The following is a 21,564-nucleotide window of genomic DNA, read 5'->3' on the forward strand; positions in this document are numbered from 1 at the left end:
AGGGGTAGGGGTTTGGATGGGAGTGAGAGGGTGGAGGGAAGCATGCGTGATGGGGAAGGAACCCATTGAGGGCCACATTTTCCATGTAGCTCCTTTCCACCCACTATCTACCATTTAAAAGGAAAGAAGAGGAACAGAAATAGACAGAAGAGGGCAGAGATAGAGGCGAAAATAGTTAGGGAGAAAGGAGAAGAAGAAAAACTTGCATTTATATAGTGCCTTTCACGACCACCAGACGTCTCGAGGCGCTTTATAGCCAATGAAGTACTTTTTGGAGTGTAGTCTCTGTTGTAATGTGGAAAACGAAAGGGAAAGAAGCAGATATTTGGGGAGCGGGCAGGGAAGTGGACCCGAGTCCATGATCGGATCAACCTTGATCGTATTAAATGGCGGAGCAGGCTCGAGGGACCGTATGGCCTACTCCTGCTCCTTATTTCTTAAGTTCTTATATTTCTAAGAATAGTTTTACTTGCATTGATTGTTAATGTTGTCTGGAGGTGTAAAGATTGGGACCTAGGGTTGGGAATCCAGGGGGAATATGGGCTGGATTCCAGGAGATAGTGAGGTCAGGGCTGTGGCTGGCAGGCGGTCAGATTGGGGCTGTGTCCAGGAGGCTGTAAGATCACTACTGAAATAAAAACATTTTGGAGTTTGTGCGTGTTACACTTTTCCTTCAGGCGACTATTAATTTCAAAAAATACAAGATTAAAATGTTATGTCCTTAAATACTTGAATAATTAATTCACCAAACATTCCTCGCTGAAAAAACACAACTAATATCTCTGGGTTGTGAATCCTGCATTTGATAAATGGGGAAATCACACACAGACGTCGTAATTAAACAGATTTTCAATTTACTAACAATAACTTAGATGGACCAGAAAGGGAGTCAAGGGTTATGGGGAGCGGGCGGGAAGTGGAGTTGAGGCCAAGATCAGATCAGCCATGATCTTATTGAATGGCGGAGCAGACGCGAGGGGCTCTATGGCCATCTCCTGCTCCTATTTCTTATGTTCTTATGTACAAGCCCCAAATTATGCAATGCTACATATTCTCTTCAGAGAGATTTTAATATCAAAAAAAAAATCAAGATCATTATCACTACCATAGAATAAGTAAATATTGATGTTAATTGACACAAATTTGTATGGTACTTCTATGCTTTTGTACGTTTTACTAAAACAATTAAAATTCTGTACTACTGTGTTTTAAGTAGTAATACATCAATCACATGCAACAGATTGATATTTCTGCACAAACCACACAAGAATCAGCAAAATAGATTGACAAGATGACTGTACAGGGAGCTTCAGCAATTCATTTCCCAAACTCATGCATTTTGTTGCGTCTTCTCAGCTCCATGGGTCCATGGGTTTCTGACAAATCTCCAAAGGCTTCATAATCCCCCTCGCTGTCCTCTGTGGAGATGCTGTACACAGACTCGGTCTCATCAAAAAATAATGTCGCAAACGGTTTACCAGTTATCGGATCAATATCCTCTAACGAATCTTCCTCACTATCCGCAAAGATCCGATCTTCAGTCAGTTGTGTCTTTATCTCAATGTCCTGGACAAATTCTTCGAGATTCTCAGAGACAGGAACCAGTTCTTCTGGAGTGGGGAGAAAAGGTTTAAATCACAATTCTAAACAGAAACTTTATACAGGCAACTCCTGAATATCCGCACGCAGATGCAACGGGAAACGGCATTTAAAATTCCGTCTGTCTCTCGCGGCCGCCGCTGACGTCGGAGTCCTTTCGGCCTGGGAAGGCAGCGCGCTTCGGAACCCCGGAGCTAGACAACCTCCTCCTCGAGACCAACTGCATGCATGCTGGTAATGTCCATACGTAACTGCCTTGTTACTGTTTGTAGCTGATTGCACAGTATTTATTCATTGAAGTTTTAACTTTATAATGTCAACTCGCTCTAACGGAGAAATTGTTTACCCGGCATAGCCCAATCCCCAAGGGACCCGGATAATCGAGAGTTGCCTGTATTTTTAATTATATAAGACTATATTTCACTGGTATGAAAGTACCACAGATTCATAAGATAAATCTGAAGTTTTTTATTAATATTCTTCCTAAATTTCTCCATTAATTCCTCAAGTAACCATCTCTTTAAAAAAGGATATTTTAAGCTTTTTCATACAATAGGATCATTTAAAAATATCAGATTACCATTATGTTCTGGGAACAATAATAACTTGTATTTATATAGCGCCTTTAATGTAGTAAAACGTCCCAAGGTGCTTCACAGGAGCGATCAGACAAAATTTGGCACCGAGCATTCAAAATGGAGATCCTCCACAAGTACAACTAAGATAGTGATGTACATCAATTTATCTTAATTGTTTTAAAACCTCAACACTTTATTGCATATACACCAATCATTTTACCATCAAAATTCGGTTCCTGCCTCTCTTTCATCAGCTGCCTTATTTGCTGAAGCTGTGTCATAATTTCATTCTTCTGCTCAGAAGCGACGGCATCAACACTGTCGTGGATGTAAATCAATAAGTAAGACTGAGCTGCTAAAGTTAAACAGGGTTAAAGGCATTAAATGGCACAGCAGTTCATCAATATACATAGGAAACGCGGTTGGGTCTTGCAAACTAAGCATCATATTGCATAATTTACAACTAATTGTGTAACCACTACACTGTTGTACAGTTTTTCCCCAGACTGATTCCTGGGATGGGGGGATTGTCCTATGAGGAGAGTTTGAACAGACTGGGCCTATATTCACTAGAGTTTAGAAGAATGAGAGGTGATCTCATTGAAACATATAAAATTCTTATAGGGCTCGACAGGGTAGATGCAGGGAGGATGTTTCCCCTGGCTGGAGAGTCCAGAACCAGAGGTCATAGTCTCAGGATAAAGGGGTCGGCCATTTAGGACTGAGATGAGGAGAAACTTCTTCTCTAAAAGGGTGGTGAATCTCTGGAATTCTCTTCCCCAGAGGGCTGTGGAGGCTCAGTCGTTGGATATATTCAAGACAGAGATAGATAGATTTTTGAATATTAAGGGAATCAAGGGATATGGGGATCGGGCGGGAAAGTGGAGTTGAGGTCGAAGATCAGCCGTGATCTTACTGAATGGCGGAGCAGGCTCGAGGGGCTGAATTATTGTAATCATAAGAGCTGCTAGGAATTTAAAAAAATATATTTATTCGTGGGATATGGGCGTCGCTGGCAAGACTAGCATTTATTGCCCATCCCTCAAGGGGCACTACTTCAAGTATTTCATTCTTTTAAAAAAAGATCAAAACAGTTGGACCCTTGGTTGGCATAAGTCAATACTTCACGGTGAACAAGTTCCACTCCTGACAGCAACATATTTTTGTTTCCAATGCTTTTTCTTTTGTTTAAACAAAGTTCCGTAACTGTGTTATATATTGTGAATGTAAACCCTGCAATTTAACATGTTTTAGCAAAAGTTAATCATAAAAAAGAAACATTCATAGACAACTCCTGAAAAACTTAGTGCGAGATAAGAACATCAAGTAATCGTGGGTAATTCAAAGATCAATTTAGGGGAGAGCTGCTTGCCACAATACTGCTGTGTTGGGATCTCAACTAAAGACATCAAAACTCTACCTCAACTGAGCTTAGCCCTGGATGGAGAGGGGAGGCTTTGTTACTTTGGCCAAGCCAATTTTTGATAACTAGCAGGTCAACTGTGAAATTTCACTCTCGACATTCCTTTCCTTCCTCTCTCAATGGACGTGGAGCAACTGTGAAAGAGAGTCCCAGTCTTTAGTAACTTTACCCAACTTAGTTCCACAAGAGACCCCAGTGTGCTGCCACTCACCCCCACCCATCCAACTCTTGTGCTTCTCTCCACACCTTCTCCAAAACTTGTGTCTCTCTCCCCCTGCTCATCCCAACTCTTGTATCCCTCACCCCTGCTCATCTCAACTCGTGTCTTTCTCCCCCCGCTTATCCCAACTCGCGTCTCTCTCGCCCTGCTCATCCCAATTCGTGTCTCTCTCGCCCTGCTCATCCCAACTCTTGTGTCCCTCTCTCCTCCCTGCACATCTCAACTCTTGTGTCTCTCTCCCCTTGCTCGGGTGCCGATGAGTAGACCGTTGAAGAGGCAGGACATATTGCAGAGATGGAACTAGGCAGTCTTGGCGATTGACTGCTAATGGAATTTGTAGCTCAGCTTAGGGACAAACAGCACGCTAAGTTTACGCATTGTCAAGTGCAGCCTGAACACGCAACCAGGAAGGAGGGGTGGAATCAGGGCCTGGAATGTGGAGGTTATGGTGAGAACCAAACCAGATAGTTTTGGTCTAGCCAAAGTTTAATTGGTGCAAAGTTCTAGCTCATCAACAATTTGACATTAGCATGGCAATGATCAAAGTCAAGGGTGATGGCAGAGAGCTTGGTGTCATTGTCTATGTATAGAAGCTGACTCCGTGCTCATGGATGATGTCTTCAGCAGGCAGTGTGTACAAGACGAAAGGGAAAGGAGCCAAGGATTGAACCTTGGGATACACTGGAGGTGGACACAAGGGGAGGGCACTGCAGGAGGTCAGGAAGGTAGGAATGGAAACTGAGAGGGAACCTTGAAAGCAGATGCCAAGGAGCTGAATCACAGAGGAGAAACAATGGAGGATAGAAGTCACCGAGAGGTCGAGGTGCGATAATGCGCTGGTTAGAAAATGAGGAAGTTCAACAAAATCAAACCAATATTTAGGGTGAGAAACAGAACAAAAAATCCTCAGCGGAACAGCAACGATCACTTACCAGTTGGTGAGAGGATCCAACTCTTTTACTAATGAGTCCAGCATTCTCTCCGTCTGTGCCAAACGCATCTCCAGTTCAGAAAGCTGATTTTCTAGTACAAAAGTTTCTTAAGTTACTAAAAAATTAACTAGAGCTGCTTGCAGTCCAAGTATTATTATGCAGTGGTCACCCTTAACTCAGCTGGTGGCACTCTCGCCATTTGAATCAGGTCATGGGTTCAAGCCCCATTCCAGAGACTTGAGTGCATAATCTAGGCTGACACTTCAGTGCAGTTCCTGTACTGAGAGATTTCCATTCCCCCTCCCAAAAAACCTTCTTTAAATTCATTCCCGGGATGTGGACGTCACTGGCAAGGCCGGCATTTATTGCCCATCTCTAGTTTACCTCGAGAAGGTGGTGGTGAGCCGCCTTCTTGAACCGCTGCAGTCTGTGTGGTGAAGGTGCTCCCACAGTGCCGTTAGGAAGGGAGTTCCAGGATTGTGACCCAGCCACGACGGAGGGACGGTCGACATATTTCCAAATCGGGACTGTGTGTGACTGGGAGGGGAACGTGGGAGGTGATGCCGCTCTCATGCACCTGCTGCCCTTATCAGGTACAACCTTTCTAGATTCTGCCCAATAGTTAACGTATGGCATGCCTCTTCTGGTGCAGACTGGTTAATAAATAATAAATAATTACTCACAATTAAGATGAGCGATGCAGAATCCAAGCAGTTTAGCTAATCAACATCACACATGCAGGGGAGGAAAGAACATGCCCACCAACACAGACAGCTGAGTAACTTGGGTCACCGGTACTGAGTAACACAGATTTCAGTCAAATCAAAGCTGTGCACCAAACTGCGCCAGATTTCACTGCAAAAATGTGGCAAATAATAATTACCTGCGCGATTAGCTTAAAAAGTGTATACCTGTATTTTTCCTCTTATTGTCAACCTCCTTATTTTTCTCATTGCTTAATTTTTCATTTTCATTGAATTTTGTCTGAAAAGGCAGACAAGATATTTCAAACAATGATAGGAATTACAGTTAGCACGATAAAACCCTTACAAAAACTGCAAGCTATTTTTCCTGCAATTACTATTTACATGTCACTGGCTCAGTGGGCAGCACGCTCGCCTCCGAGTCAGACGGTTGTGGGTTCAAGTCCCACTCCAGAGACTTGAGCACAAAATTCCAGGCCGACACCGCAGGGTAGTACTGATGGAGTGCTGCACTGACGGAGATGCTGAATTTCAGATGAGATGCTAAAACCGAGGCCTCGTCTGCTCTCTCAAGACGGACGTAAAAGATCCCATGGCACTATTTCGAAGAAGAGCAGGGGAGTTATCCCTGATAATATTTGTCCAACAATCAACATCACAAAGAAACAGATTATCCTGGTCATTATCACATTACAACAGTGATTACACTTCAAAAAGTACTTCATTGGCTGTAACCTGCTTTGGGATGTCCTGAGGTCATGAAAGACGCGATATAAATGCAAATGCAAATTTTATAAAATCCTTACAGAAACTGCAAGCTATTTTTCTTCCTTTAGGACGGCTAGATCGTTGATTTTTAGCAGTAAATTCTAGACTGGATCCTCTGTAAAATGGAAACAGGCTGCCCAGGATCAGAGCACATATTCTTGGCATCGCTTTTTCAGATGAGACTTTAAAGTAAGACTCGTTCAGGTGGACGTTAAAGCTCCCATGGCGCCACTTGAAGACGAGCAGGGGAGCAGTTAGCGCTCAATTAAGACCACCAAAACAGATCGGGCCTAAAATTGCGGTCAGAGGCTTCCTTCGTACAAACGCCCCCGACCCGAACAAAATCTACGAATCTATACCTGTTGGTCCCGGAGAAACGCAGGATCCCGGTCGGAGGCCTAGATTCGCTGCGCACCACAGGGGGCCTGTCTTTGAGGTACGTACGTCCAAGCTGGAGTCACGTGAGCCTGGACAACCAATCACATTGATGATAATGGGAAGTCCGTTTGTGCAAGTTCCCATTGCTATCAATGAGAAAACCCCTTAAAGCACTCAAACACAACATAATAAATAAGTAAAACACCTCGCATATTTAAAATTAATTGCAATTAAAGTTAATTAAATGTTTAAAAAAAAATTGGAAGGAATTTTTTTAAATATGTTTTAAAACGGTTTAAAATAAACTTACCTTAATGGACAGGGTTTTTAAACATAAAAATGTGTTTTTAAATTTAATTTTCATATGTTTTAAAACTCTTACACTGGTAAAAGTAAGCTATGTGCCTGCTTTCACCAGGCGTAAGAGTTTGAAGCACAATTTCACCCACGCAGATGTACTTCTCCCGGGGATGCGTTTGTTGTGACAAGACAAATCTAGACAGATCGGAAAAGCCGGTTTTCAGCGCATGCGCATCGCGCCCAGAAAACCCGCTTTTGCGTGGCCTCTGTGAGCACTCCGTACCGACCTGGTGAGGACGGAATTTTAGCCCCGTTAATTGATCATTTATCTCACTGCTGTCTGTGGGACCTTGCTGTGCACAATTTGGCATCGTTGCTTGCTTACAAACGTCTACACTTCAAAAAGTAATTCACTGGCTGTAGGGCACTTTGGAAAGTTCCGTGGATGTGAAAGGTACTATATAAATGCAGGTTCCTTCCTTATTTTGGTGCTGTGGCTTACCCTACTTAAATAAAGTTACGTTCCACGTCCAGCACTGGGGATAAAACAGGCAATCCGATGGGGGTAATGCTGCCAGGAAAACTTGCTGCTTCAAAGGATTTTGGCTTTTGAAATTATTCTGTGGGATAAGAGGTACAAATGCTGAACGTGATTTCTTTCTACACTATTTCAGCAGAGGCTTTAACCTATTATGGGACAATGCCTCCAATTAAATAAAGGGCAGAGGAATCTCAGATGGAGACATTAAGCCTTTTTGCTTGCTGGGGTAATGTAGTGGTTACGTTACAGGATTAGTCATCATCCGAGGCCTGGACTAATAATCCAGAGAGCATGAGTTCAAATCCCACTATGTCAGTTTGAGAATTTGAATTCAGTTCTTTAAAAAAAAAAAATCTGGAAATAAAAAGCTGGTATCAGTAAAAGTGAAGCTGTCAGATTGTCGTAAAACCCAACTGGTTCACTAATGTCCCTCGGGGAAGGAATCCTGCCATCCTTACCCAGTCTGGCCTATATGTGACTCCAGTCCCACACCAACATGGATGAGTAACTGCCCTCTGAAAGTGGCCTAGCAAGCCCCTCAGTTGAATCAATCCACTACAACAAAGTGTCCCACCACCGTTTGCTCAGGGCAGGATCGTTCCAAGACTGAGATCGTTAAGATTTTTTGTTCGGTAAGGGTATCGAGGGAGCAAAGGCAGGGAGATGGAGTTGAGGTGCAGATCAGCCATGATGGTGGAGCAGGCAAGAGGGGCTGAATGGCCTGCTCCTGCTCCAAACCAAGGATGGTGAATAAATGTGACGACCACGTCCTGACAGTGAATTAAATAAAATGTACAAGATGTTGCAGCAGAGTCCTGAGCAAGTGGCATTTGATTGTAGCTTGGAATGTGATGTAGTGCAGCGGATGGGAGACAGGATCGCTAGTTGGCACACCACAATGCTCTTAGAGAATCTCTTCTGTACCATCTCCATGACCTACACATCCTTACTAAAGTAGGGTGCCCAACAGACATAGTATTCTAATTGTAACCTAACTAATGATTGTCATCATCATCATAGGCAGTCCCTCGGAATCGAGGAAGACTTGCTTCCACTCTTAAAGCGAGTCCTTAGGTGGCTGAACAGTCCAATACGAGAACCACAGTCCCTGTCACAGGTGGGGCAGATAGTCGTTGAGGGAAGGGGTGGGTGGGACTGGTTTGCCGCACGCTCCTTCCGCTGCCTGCGCTTGGTTTCTGCATGCTCTCGGCGATGAGATTGAATCTACAAGTTTGGCATTACCACTTTGCTTTTGTACTCTATGCCTCTTAATATAAAGCCTAGGATTCCACATGCTTTAATCAACCTATCTTCCTACTCTTAATGATTTGTGTATCTGAACAACAACTTGTATTTATATAGCACCTTTAATGTAGTAAAACATCCCAAGGCGCTTCACAGGAGAGTTATAAAACAAAATGTTATATGTAGCCACTGTTGTACTGTCGGAATATATTGAGATCAATGATTTTAACATTGTCCCCATCACTATTTACATTCTTCCAGTCCAAACCACATCCAACAGCCGATGTTCCCGCTAAGCTGCGTGCTCGGCCGTGTGGTCATTGTAAGATCCCACGCAGGCCGCTCACCAGCTCGTCCATTGTAAATACCGCGCAGAACTTTAAAGGGACTGTGCAGAGCAAAGCACAACGTACAGGGAACATTGGCAATATCCGCTAGCCTCTGGTTAGCCAAATTTCCATCCATTCTGCCACATATTGTACATTATACATTTAGTTGTGAAATTGTAAATACTACACAGGTATTGACAAATAACAAATATGTTTTGTTACACTGGAAAAGAACTATCACAGACAAAAAACCCCAAAAACTTCTATACACATGGATCATGGACCAACACAGTACAAAGAGCGAGTCCCTTCCAGTTTTATTTGCATTATTGTCACCTTGCCCGGTGAGAAAACATTAGAAAATCAGGAAATGTAAACACTTTGACAATTCAGTGGCAACGGTGAGCAGCATTTACAAGCATTCTTCGTTACAGTATTATGTTACTAACAGATACCCACAAAATATTTGCGGTCAAATTAGTATCTTTATTGCAACAGTACTTGTTTAGATATCATTCTTTTCGTCTATAGAATCAATAATGATGTCCTCCCTCCCTCCTCCTCCTTCGCTCCCTCTCCCCCTCCCATCCACTCACTCTCTCCCTCCCTCTGTCCTTCTCTCTCCCTCCCTCTGTCCATCTCTCTCCCTCCCTCTGTCCATCTCTCTCCCTCCCTCTGTCCATCTCTCTCCCTCCCTCTGTCCATCTCTCTCCCTCCCTCTGTCCATCTCTCTCCCTCCCCCTCCCACCCACCCTCTCCCTCCATCCATCTCTCTCCCTCCATCCCACCCACCCATTCGCTCCCTCCCTCCATCCGTCTCTCTCCCTCCCCCTCCCACTCTCTTCCTCCGTCCGTCTCTCTCCCTCCCACCCACTCTCTCCCTCCCCCTCCCACCCACCCTCTCTCCCCGTCCCACTCACTCACTCTCTTCCTCCCTCCCTCCCCCTTCCACTCTCTTCTTCCTTCTCTCTCACCCACCACTCCCGCCACGTGCTCCTCTCGGCTCCGCAGCAATGCCCGGGGAGGATCCAACCCCCCCTGCCTGCACCCACTAGGTGGGAGAGGGAGGGAGAGAGATGGAGGGAGGGGGAGAGGGAGAGAAGGAGGGGGGGGGGAAAGTGAGAGAGAGGAGGGAGGGAGGACATCATTATTGATTCGCATCCACTGCCACCTCCTCATTGGAGCAGACTCAGCGCCACTAAAACTTTTAAAATTCGCGCCATCACTCCCTGCCCTGATTGGTTGCGGGGCTGGGCAGGCCCTGATCACCCATTGGTCAGTGCAACTGTCCCTCAGTCCGGACCACGTGCTCCCGCAACGCCTCCCCCCCCCCCCGCCCCCCCGCCTCAGGACAGACAAAAACTGACCTTTATTATTATAGATTTATAAAGTGCACTACAGTGATGGGCTTACCTGCACGAGTTTGTAAACTGCATATACACCTATGCCGATCGCATAAAGTGGCATTAATTGGAAAGCAAATCCTTTGGTTCTGCTCTGGGCCTTCTCACTGTTCATATCTTTTTGATTTACACTTCTCATCTGCTGCATCCTGAGATTAGGTGCTCCTTTGGGACCATCTGATTGAGAGTGTGTGTTTAATGGCTGCCCTCTTCCAGGACCTGTAATACGAATCAAATGAAGAGATTCCAAACAAAAATAGCCATTCAACATGACATGACATTCCATATATCCGGTAATACCATGCACTGAAAGAGTCAACTGCGGCCATACAAAATGCAATATATAAAAGCACATAAATATAAAAAGGTAGACAGAATTTCAGCCACTGTTAAAATGACTGTGCATCAAAAGTAAGAAGAAACTACAGAAGCTGAGGCTCTTTTCTTTAGACCAAAGAAGTTTGAGATCTGATAGAGGTGTTATAGATTATGAGAGGTTTTGATCGAGTAAATCAGGAAAAGAACTATTCCCACTGGCCAGTGAGTTGGTAACTAGAGGGCGTAAATTTACGATCGTTGCTAAATGAAAAAGGGAGAGGTTGGGAACATTATTTAGCTTTTTAAACACAGAGGCTGTCAGCAATGTTCCTTTTAAGCTGCGCGACCGAGCAGCACTCTGAAGGTCCTGGGCAGCCGTTGAACTCCAAATCATCATCGACATCTTCACCGAGGCGTACGAAAGCACGGGCCTTACACTAAACATCCGTAAGACAAAGGTCCTCTACCCACCTGACCTCGCCACACAGCACTGCCCCCCAGTCATCAAGATCCACGGCGCAGCCCTGGACAACGTGGACCACTTTCCATACCTCGGGAGCCTATTATCAGCGAGGGCAGATATCGACGACGAGGTTCAACACTGCCTCCAGCTGCCTGAGGAAAAGAGTGTTCGAAGACCAGGCCCTCAAATCTGCCACCTAGCTCATGGTCTACAAGGCTGTAGTGATACCCGCCCTCCTGTATGGCTCAGAGACATGGACTATATACAGTAGACACCTCACATCGCTGGAGAAATACCACCAACGATGTCCCCGCAAGATCCTGCAAATCCACTGGGAGGACGGACGCACCAATGTCAGTGTCCTCATTCAGGCCCAACATCCCCAGCATCGAAGCACTGACTACACTCGACCAGCTCCGTTGGGCAGGCCACAGTGTTCGCATGCCCAACACGAGACTCCTAAAGCAAGCGCTCTACTCGGAACTCCTACATGGCAAGCGAGCCCCAGATGGGCAGAGGAAACATTTTAAAGACACCCTCAAAGCCTCGCTGATAAAATGCAACATCCCCACCGACACCTGGGAGTCCCTGGCCAAAGACTGCCCTAAGTGGAGGAAGAGCATCCGGGAGGGTGCTGAGCACCTCGAGTCTCGTTACCGAGAGCATGCAGAAATCAAGCGCAGGCAGAAGGAGGAGCATGCGGCAAACCAGTCCCACCCACTAGTGTGGGAAATGCGGCAACCAATTTGAGCACAGCAAGCTTCCACAATCAGCAATGTGACAATGACCAGAAAATCTCTTTTGCTTTGTTGATTGAGGGATAAATATTGGCCAGGACACCGGGGATAACTCTCTTGCCTCTTTTTCGAAATAGTGCCATGTGGTCTTTTCCGTCCACCAGAGATCAGACGTCTAATATTAATGTTTAACGTCTCATCCAAAAGACAGCACCCGCAACAGTGCAGCACTCCCTCAGCACTGCACTGGAGTGTTAACATAGATTTTTGTGCTCAAGTTCTTGGAGTGGGGCTTGAACACACAACCTTCTGACTCAGAGGCGAGTGTGCTGCCCCTGAGCCCGGCCTAGCTCCAAGCCAGAGACTCTTGTCCCAAATCCTGGGGAGGGTGTCATTTGCATGGTCATAGAAACATAGAAAATAGGTGCAGGAGTAGGCCATTCCGCCCTTCAAGCCTGCACCACCATTCAATAAGGTCATGGCTGATCATTCCCTCAGTATCCCTTTCCTGCTTTCTCTCCATACCTCTTGATCCCCTTTGCCATAAGGACTATTTCTAACTCCCTCTTGAATATATCCAATGAACTGGCATCAACAACTCTCTGCGGCAGGGAATTCCACAGGTTAACAACTCTGAGTGAAGAAGTTTTTCCTCATCTCAGTCCTAAATGGCCTACCCCTTATCCTTAGACTGTGTCCCCTGGTTCTGGACTTCCCCAACATCAGGAACATTCTACCTGCATCTAACCTGTCCCGTCCCGTCAGAATCTTATATGTTTCTATGAGATCCCCTCATATCCTTCTAAACTCCAGTGCATAAAGGCCCAGTTGATCCAGTCTCTCCTCATATATCAGTCCGACCATCCCTGGAATCAGTCTGGTGAACCTTCGCTGCACTAACTCAATAGCAAGAACGTCCTTCCTCAGATTAGGAGACCAAAACTGAACACAATATTCCAGGTGAGGCCTCACCAAGGCCCTGTACAACTGCAGTAAGACCTCCCTGCTCCTGTACTCAAAGCTCCCCTAGCTATGAAGGCCAACATGCCATTTGCCTTCTTCACCGCCTGCTATACCTGTATACCAACTTTCAATGACTGATGTACCATGACACTCAGGTCTCGTTGCACCTTCCCTTTTCCTAATCTGCCGCCATTCAGATAATATTCTGTCTTTGCGTTTTTGCCCCCAAAGTGGATAACCTCACATTTATCCACATTATACTGCATCTGCCATGCATTTGCCCACTCACCTAACCTGTCCAAGTCACCCTGCAGCCTCATAGCATCCCCCTCACAGCTCACACCGCCACCCAGTTTAGTGTCATCTGCAAACTTGGAGATATTACACTCAATTCCGTCATCCATTGATGTATATTTTAAATAGTGGGGGTCCCAGCACTGAGCCCTGCGGCACTCCACTAGTCACTGCCTGCCATTCTGAAAAGGACCCATTTATCCCGACTCTCTGCTTCCTGTCTGCCAACCAGTTCCCTATCCACGTCAGTATATTACCCCCAATACCATGTGCTTTGATTTTGCACACCAGTCTCTTGTGTGGTCAGAGCGGATACATCACACCTTCAAAGATACATCAGTGGTACCCCTCTGGGATCCATTAATTTCCTGTTGCAAGGGCTTGGTGCCTTCATAGGATTTATGCCAGGTCTCAGCTGACATGAGTTCCAGTGTAGCCTACAAAGGGCAAAAATGGAATCCAGGAACTCCTCCAGACGCGCATCCTTCACGTAAGGGGATAGGCGAATGGAAGATCTGCCCACGGCCACCTCTTTCTGAATTTAAAGGGCCAGTCTAAACAGGGTAGAAAACTGATGGAACCCAAATTCCTGGACACCCCGAGGCGGCCCTGTCCAAACCCAGGAATCTGGGCTTGTGATTCTAAATCTAATCAAACTACATTAGTACCTAACTCGCAAAAGTCATCAATATCTCTGTAATCAATGCCCCTGTGACTATGCTCACAGGTTTGTAGAGCTGTTGATCCGAACTGATCCCCATCCGGACGGAATTCCTCATCGGCGCCAAACCCCGGAACCTCCCTCGGGAGCCGGCGCCTCACAACTTGAGCCGCCTCGGGGAAATCCCCTCCGTGCCTTTCAGTTTTGCGCAGAGGAGTTTCCTGTACGGGCTGCTCCTGCACATTCTCAACCTTGCCATCCTCGTCTGCCGTCCGGACACGCCATGGCGTACCATCTTGCCGTCCGGAGGAGGCGGGGATCCCCGATAGAGCGCACTCTACGCGGGAGTCCTCCCACTATTTATTGGGTCTTGGCCTGGAGGGTGGTGCATGGAGCAGTCCCGTGCAACAAATGTTTAAGCCGGTTCAAGGGTTCCCAGGCCGTCTGCAATTTCTGCGGTCTGGAGGAGTCCGTGTTCCATGTTTTTATTGAATGCACGAGGTTGCAGCCCCTGTTCAACTATGTAAAGGGGCTGCTCCTGAAATTTTGGCTGCACTTCAGTCCCAAACTCCTGATCTTTGGGCACCCTGTGCGGAGGGGAGCGGGTAGGTCCGAAGGCCTCCTTGTAGGACTGCTCCTGGGCACGGCCAAGGGGGCCATCAGCCGGTCCAGGCAGCGGGCGGTCGAGGGGGTCATTCAGCCCGACTGCCTGCCTCTCTTCCGGCCCACATCCGGGCCAGGGTGTCCTTAGAGATGGAGCACGCGGTGTCCACCGGTACGCTCGCGGCCTTCCGCGAGAGGTGGGCGTCGGAGGGACTGGAGTGCAACCAAATTTTAATTTGATTTTATGTTTTAAAGTTTAATTTGTTTTAATTGCCGGTTTTAGTGTCCCCCTCCCCTTTTATAGGGGGCACTTGTAAAAGAATTTATGATTTTAATGCCCCCAATTTTTTTTTTTAAAAACACAAAAAACCCCCCCAAAAAAACAACAAAAAAAAGGGCAGTTGAAAAGTGTCTGGAGTGTCCCCCAGATTGGGGAGCACTTGAACTAATGTTATTTTGTGTCTCCAAAAGAGTTGTAGAGCTGTTGAGTTGGAAGTGGTTTAGCCAGTCATGTGATGTTCACAAGACTCAATAAAACCCCAGCCAGTTTGGGGTTTTGGGGATCCACGATGGGGCAGGTGGTTGTGAACCCTGGTGGATGAACTGGTAATGTGTTGTGTGATTGTTAAACCTTTGCTAATAAACCAACTAGTTCTTAATAGAAATGTGTTGCTAGGAGTTCTCAAGCAAAGAACCATGAAGCAAATACATTACAATCCACAATTGCAACTTACAATGATGTGTGATGGTAAATGTTGTGGGAATATGTTTTTAAAAATCGCATCAGGAATTAAGCCTACAATTTTCTTGGCAAATTTATTTGAATTAACTTTTCACTCACCAAGCACAGGTACTTGAACTTTAGCCAGAAGAAATGAAGCCTAAAAAAAGGAATAAAATGCACCTTTGGTATAGAAAAGGAGCTGGTCAGTGCAGCAAGGACAAGCCAATAACAGGCTACTACAAAAAGCAGGTGTAGCAAGAAAGCAGAGAAAGCAACTACATTGGATCTGCACTTGTTATCTCAGTGAAGCTACCTGTAAACTAGTGAATTGCCGTTTTTCACCACTGCAGCAGGAGACTAGTCACCACTGGTTAGTTACCAGGAAACCTACATACATCATGTTTAGTCTCTTAGCTCAGGGGAGCAATGATGCAGGCTGTACCTCAGAGAAAATATCACTTACTATTGCATTATTAATGCATTAGGCCGTTAGAACATAAACACCTAATCTGTCTGCCTTGGCGCAGTGGTAGCTCTCTCATCCAAGTCGAAAGGTTGTGGGTTCAAGTCCCACTCCAGAGACTTGAGCACACAATCGCGAGTGACACTCCAGTGCAGTGCTGAGGGAGTGCTGCACTGTTTGAGGAGCCGTCTGTCAGGTGAGACGTTAAACCGAGGCCCCGTCTGCTTCCTCAGGTGGACATAAAAGATCCCATGGCACTATTTCAAAGAGGAGCGGGGAGTTATATCATCTCCTTACCCTGGCCTTACAGCTGGTCAGTCCGTACACCCCACCTGATCCTGGTCGCCCACACCCACGCAGTCAGTGCCCGTACATCCCCGCTCTAGGCCTGTAGCCCTTGGTCAGTGCCGGTACACCCCCGGGGTCAGTGCCCGTACACCCCCAGTCAGTGTCTGTAGCCCCCCCGGTCAGTGTCTGTAGCCCCCGGTCAGTGCCCGTACATCCCCGGGGTCAATGCCCGTACATCCCCCGGTCAGTGCCCGTACACCCCCCCGGTCAGTGCCCGTACACACCCGGGGTCAGTGCCCGTACACACCCGGGGTCAGTGCCCGTACACCCCCCCGGTCAGTGCCCGTACACACCTGGGGTCAGTGGCCGTACACCCCCCGGTCAGTGCCCGTACACACCTGGGGTCAGTGGCCGTACCCCCGGACAGTCTCTGTAGCCCCCCGGTCAGTGCCCGTACACACCCGGGGTCAGTGCCCGTACACCCCCCCGGTTAGTGCCCGTACACCCCCCGGTCAGTGCCCGTACCCCCTCCGGGGTCAGTGGCCGTACCCCCGGACAGTCTCTGTAGCCCCCCGGTCAGTGGCTGTACCCCCGGACATTGGCCGTACCCCCGGGGTCAGTGGCTGTACCCCCGGACATTGGCCGTAACCCCGGGGTCAGTGGCCGTACCCCCGGACATTGGCCGTAACCCCGGGGTCAGTGGCCGTACCCCCGGACATTGGCCGTAACCCCGGGGTCAGTGGCCGTACCCCCGGACAGTGTCTGTAGCCCCCCGGTCAGTGGCTGTACCCCCGGACATTGGCCGTACCCCCCGGTCAGTGGCTGTACCCCCGGACATTGGCCGTAACCCCGGGGTCAGTGGCCGTACCCCCGGACAGTGTCTGTAGCCCCCCAGTCAGTGGCCGTACCCCCGGGGTCAGTGGCCGTACCCTCGGACAGTGTCTGTAGCCCCCCCGGTCAGTGGCCGTACCTGAGGGCCGATGATGACCCGCTGCCGGCGCCGCGACCTGCTTCCCTCCGCCCGGCCCCAGTAACATCCGCGGAATCACCACAAACACACAAATAAACAGGCCCAGGGCCAGCGCCGTCTGCTGAGCCATCGCCATGGCAGCGGTAGGCCCGGCCCCGCCCCGCCCGGAGTCCAGGCTCCGCCCATAGACCAGGCCCCGCCCACAGCCCCGGAGCCCAGGCTCCGCCCATAGTCCAGGCCCCGCCCACAGCCCCGGAGCCCAGGCTCCGCCCATAGTCCAGGCCCCGCCCACAGCCCCGGAGCCCAGGCTCCGCCCATAGTCCAGGCCCCGCCCACAGCCCCGGAGCCCAGGCTCCGCCCATAGTCCAGGCCCCGCCCACAGCCCCGGAGTCCAGGCCCCGCCCACAGCCCCGGAGCCCGGAGTCCAGGCCCCGCCCACAGCCCCGGAGCCCAGGCTCCGCCCATAGCCCCGGCCCCGCCCACAGCCCCGGAGCCCAGGCCCCGCCCACAGCCCCGGAGCCCAGGCTCCGCCCACAGCCCCGGCCCCGCCCACAGCCCCGGAGTCCGGGCCCCGCCCACCGCCCGGGCCACAATGAGCGGAGCACAGAGATGTCTCTCACTGTGGGGCTGTGGGAGGTTACAGAGACAGGGAGAGGTGAAGCTATGGAGGGATTTGGAAAACAAGGATGAGAATTTTAAAATGAAGGTGTTGCCGAACCAAGAGCCAATGTATGTCAGCGATTTGACATGCAAAATTCTAAAAATCATAAACAACTTGAATGTATTCTCAATATTGCCATGTGATGCAAATCTGTATTATGAATTACATCTGCCTCACCTCTATATTTATCTCCAAAATGTTGTCGATAAATTGGATTGCCCTTGAGATAGAGGCCAATAAACATAAATGCATGAACCAAGATGGGAAATGCAGAATACACAAACTGAATGTGTAGAAACATAGAAACATAGAAAATAGGTGCAGGAGTAGGCCATTCGGCCCTTCTAGCCTGCACCGCCATTCAATGAGTTCATAGAAACATAGAAAATAGGTGCAGGAGTAGGCCATTCGGCCCTTCTAGCCTGCACCGCCATTCAATGAGTTCATGGCTGAACATTCAACTTCAGTACCCCATTCCTGCTTTCTCGCCATACCCCTTGATCCCCCTAGCAGTAAGGACCTCATCTAACTCCTTTTTGAATATATTTAGTGAATTGGCCTCAACAACTTTCTGTGGTAGAGAATTCCACAGGTTCACCACTCTCTGGGTGAAGAAGTTCCTCCGCATCTCGGTCCTAAATGGCTTACCCCTTATCCTTAGACTGTGACCCCTGGTTCTGGACTTCCCCAACATTGGGAACATTCTTCCTGCATCTAACCTGTCTAACCCCGTCAGAATTTTATATGTTTCTATGAGGTCCCCTCTCATTCTTCTGAACTCCAGTGAATACAAGCCCAGTTGATCCAGTCTTTCTTGATAGGTCAGTCCCGCCATCCCGGGAATCAGTCTGGTGAACCTTCGCTGCACTCCCTCAATAGCAAGAATGTCCTTCCTCAGGTTAGGAGACCAAAACTGTACACAATACTCCAGGTGTGGCCTCACCAATGCCCTGTACAACTGTAGCAACACCTCCCTGCCCCTGTACTCAAATCCCCTTGCTATGAAGGCCAACATGCCATTTGCTTTCTTAACCGCCTGCTGCACCTGCATGCCAACCTTCAATGACTGATGTACCATGACACCCAGGTCTCTTTGCACCTCCCCTTTTCCTAATCTGTCACCATTCAGATAATAGTCTGTCTCTCTGTTTTTACCACCAAAGTGGATAACCTCACATTTATCCACATTATACTTCATCTGCCATGCATTTGCCCACTCACCTAACCTATCCAAGTCGCTCTGCAGCCTCACAGCATCCTCCTCGCAGCTCACACTGCCACCCAACTTAGTGTCATCCGCAAATTTGGAGATACTACATTTAATCCCCTCATCTAAATCATTAATGTACAGTGTAAACAGCTGGGGCCCCAGCACAGAACCTTGCGGTACCCCACTAGTCACTGCCTGCCATTCTGAAAAGTAGCCATTTACTCCTACTCTTTGCTTCCTGTCTGACAACCAGTTCTCAATCCATGTCAGTACACTACCCCCAATCCCATGTGCTCTAACTTTGCACATCAATCTCTTGTGTGGGACCTTGTCGAACGCCTTCTGAAAGTCCAAATATACCACATCAACTGGTTCTCCCTTATCCACTCTACTGGAAACATCCTCAAAAAATTCCAGAAGATTTGTCAAGCATGATTTCCCTTTCACAAATCCATGCTGACTTGGACCTATCATGTCACCTCTTTCCAAATGCACTGCTATGACATCCTTAATAATTGATTCCATCATTTTACCCACTACCGATGTCAGGCTGACCGGTCTATAATTCCCTGTTTTCTCTCTCCCTCCTTTTTTAAAAAGTGGGGTTACATTGGCTACCCTCCACTCCATAGGAACTGATCCAGAGTCAATGGAATGTTGGAAAATGACTGTCAACGCATCCACTATTTCCAAGGCCACCTCCTTAAGTACTCTGGGATGCAGTCCATCAGGCCCTGGGGATTTATCGGCCTTCAATCCCATCAATTTCCCCAACACAATTTCCCGGCTAATAAGGATTTCCCTCAGTTCCTCCTCCTTACTAGACCCCCCGACCCCTTTTATAACCGGAAGGTTGTTCGTGTCCTCCTTCGTGAATACCGAACCAAAGTACTTGTTCAATTGGTCCGCCATTTCTTTGTTCCCCGTTATGACTTCCCCTGATTCTGACTGCAGGGGACCTACGTTTGTCTTTACTAACCTTTTTCTCTTTACATATCTATAGAAACTTTTGCAATCCGTCTTAATGTTCCCTGCAAGCTTCTTCTCATACTCCATTTTCCCTGCCCTAATCAAACCCTTTGTCCTCCTCTGCTGAGTTCTAAATTTCTCCCAGTCCCCAGGTTCGCTGCTATTTCTGGCCAATTTGTATGCCACTTCCTTGGCTTTAATACTATCCCTGATTTCCCTTGATAGCCACGGTTGAGCCACCTTCCCTTTTTTATTTCTATGCCAGACAGGAATGTACAATTGTTGTAGTTCATCCATGCGGTCTCTAAATGTCTGCCATTGCCCATCCACAGTCAACCCCTTAAGTATCATTCGCCAATCCATCTCAGCCAATTCACGCCTCATACCTTCAAAGTTAGCCTTCTTTAAGTTCTGGACCATGGTCTCTGAATTAACTGTTTCATTCTCCATCCTAATGCAGAATTCCACCATATTATGGTCACTCTTCCCCAAGGGGCCTCGCACAACGAGATTGCTAATTAATCCTTTCTCATTACATAACACCCAGTCTAAGATGGCCTCCCCCCTAGTTGGTTCCTCGACATATTGGTCTAAAAAACCATCCCTTAGGCACTCCAGAAAATCCTCCTCCACCGTATTGCTTCCAGTTTGGTTAGCCCAATCTATGTGCATATTAAAGTCACCCATTATAACTGCTGCACCTTTATTGCACGCACCCCTAATTTCCTGTTTGATGCCCTCCCCAACATCACTACTACTGTTTGGAGGTCTGTACACAACTCCCACTAACGTTTTTTGCCCTTTGGTGTTCTGCAGCTCTACCCATATAGATTCCACATCATCCAAGCTAATGTCCTTCCTAACTATTGCCTTAATCTCCTCCTTAACCAGCAATGCTACCCCACCTCCTTTTCCTTTTATTCTATCCTTCCTGAATGTTGAATACCCCTGGATGTTGAGTTCCCAGCCCTGCTCATCCTGGAGCCACGTCTCCGTAATCCCAATCACATCATATTTGTTAACATCTATTTGCACAGTTAATTCATCCACCTTATTGCGGATACTCCTTGCATTAAGACACAAAGCCTTTAGGCTTGTTTTTTTAACAACCTCACATTTATCCACATTATACTTCATCTGCCATGCATTTGCCCACTCACCTAACCTATCCAAGTCACTCTGCAGCCTCATAGCATCCTCCTCGCAGCTCACACTGTCACCCAACTTAGTGTCATCCACAAATTTGGAGATACTACATTTAATCCCCTCGTCTAAATCATTAATGTACAGTGTAAACAGCTGGGGCCCCAGCACAGAACCTTGCGGTACCCCACTAGTCACTGCCTGCCATTCTGAAAAGTCCCCATTTACTCCTATTCTTTGCTTCCTGTCTGACAACCAGTTCTCAGATAGCCACGGTTGAGCCACTTTCCCTTTTTTGTTTTTACACCAGACAGGAATGTACAATTGTTGTAGTTCATCCATGCGGTCTCTAAATGTCTGCCATTGCCCATCCACAGTCAACCCCTTCAGTATCATTCGCCAATCTATCCTAGCCAATTCACGCCTCATACCTTCAAAGTTACCCTTCTTTAAGTTCTGGACCATGGTCTCTGAATTAACTGTTTCATTCTCCATCCTAATGCAGAATTCCACCATATTATGGTCACTCTTCCCATTGAAGTGTTTAAAAGTAACTAAAATGCACCATTTTCAATGCAAAAATGCAGAATTTTCCAGGCTCCGCTAAAATGTAGCACAAGTTGATGCACACATTGTTGGACATATTTGGAAGGAGCATCCATATTTCAAAATGTAAT

At 47.5% G+C, this 21,564-nt stretch overlaps 1 protein-coding gene across 2 annotated transcripts; it reads right to left on the reverse strand.

The window, feature by feature from the left end:
* Nucleotides 1-123: 123 nt before the first annotated feature.
* Nucleotides 124-17,072, reverse strand: LOC139280574 (coiled-coil domain-containing protein 107). 2 transcript variants are annotated; one of them, XM_070900089.1, is made up of 6 exons: nt 16,905-17,072; nt 10,431-10,639; nt 5,664-5,736; nt 4,753-4,843; nt 2,398-2,495; nt 124-1,607 (listed from the first exon to the last, which is right to left on the reverse strand). In XM_070900089.1, the coding sequence occupies exons 1-6, from the start codon at nt 17,038-17,040 to the stop codon at nt 1,318-1,320; spliced, it is 897 nt and encodes a 298-aa protein (XP_070756190.1). In that variant the 5' UTR covers nt 17,041-17,072; the 3' UTR covers nt 124-1,317. The 2 variants fall into 2 exon arrangements, with proteins under 2 accessions (XP_070756190.1, XP_070756189.1); XM_070900088.1 differs by having other exon boundaries at nt 798-1,610.
* Nucleotides 17,073-21,564: the final 4,492 nt, after the last annotated feature.

The sequence above is a fragment of the Pristiophorus japonicus genome, chromosome 15, assembly GCF_044704955.1.
Source record: "Pristiophorus japonicus isolate sPriJap1 chromosome 15, sPriJap1.hap1, whole genome shotgun sequence".
In the NCBI taxonomy this organism is placed as follows: Eukaryota; Metazoa; Chordata; class Chondrichthyes; family Pristiophoridae; genus Pristiophorus; species Pristiophorus japonicus.

Coding starts and splice junctions, on each gene's coding strand:
- LOC139280574 (XM_070900088.1), bottom strand. CDS start 17,040: ATGGCGATGGCTCAGCAGACGGCGCTGGCCCTGGGCCTGTTTATTTGT. Junction 10,640..16,904: donor GGGTCATCATCGGCCCTCAG/GTACGGCCACTG, acceptor TTCGTATTACAG/GTCCTGGAAGAGGGCAGCCA. Junction 1,611..2,397: donor GCAGGAACCGAATTTTGATG/GTAAAATGATTG, acceptor TCCCCACTCCAG/AAGAACTGGTTCCTGTCTCT.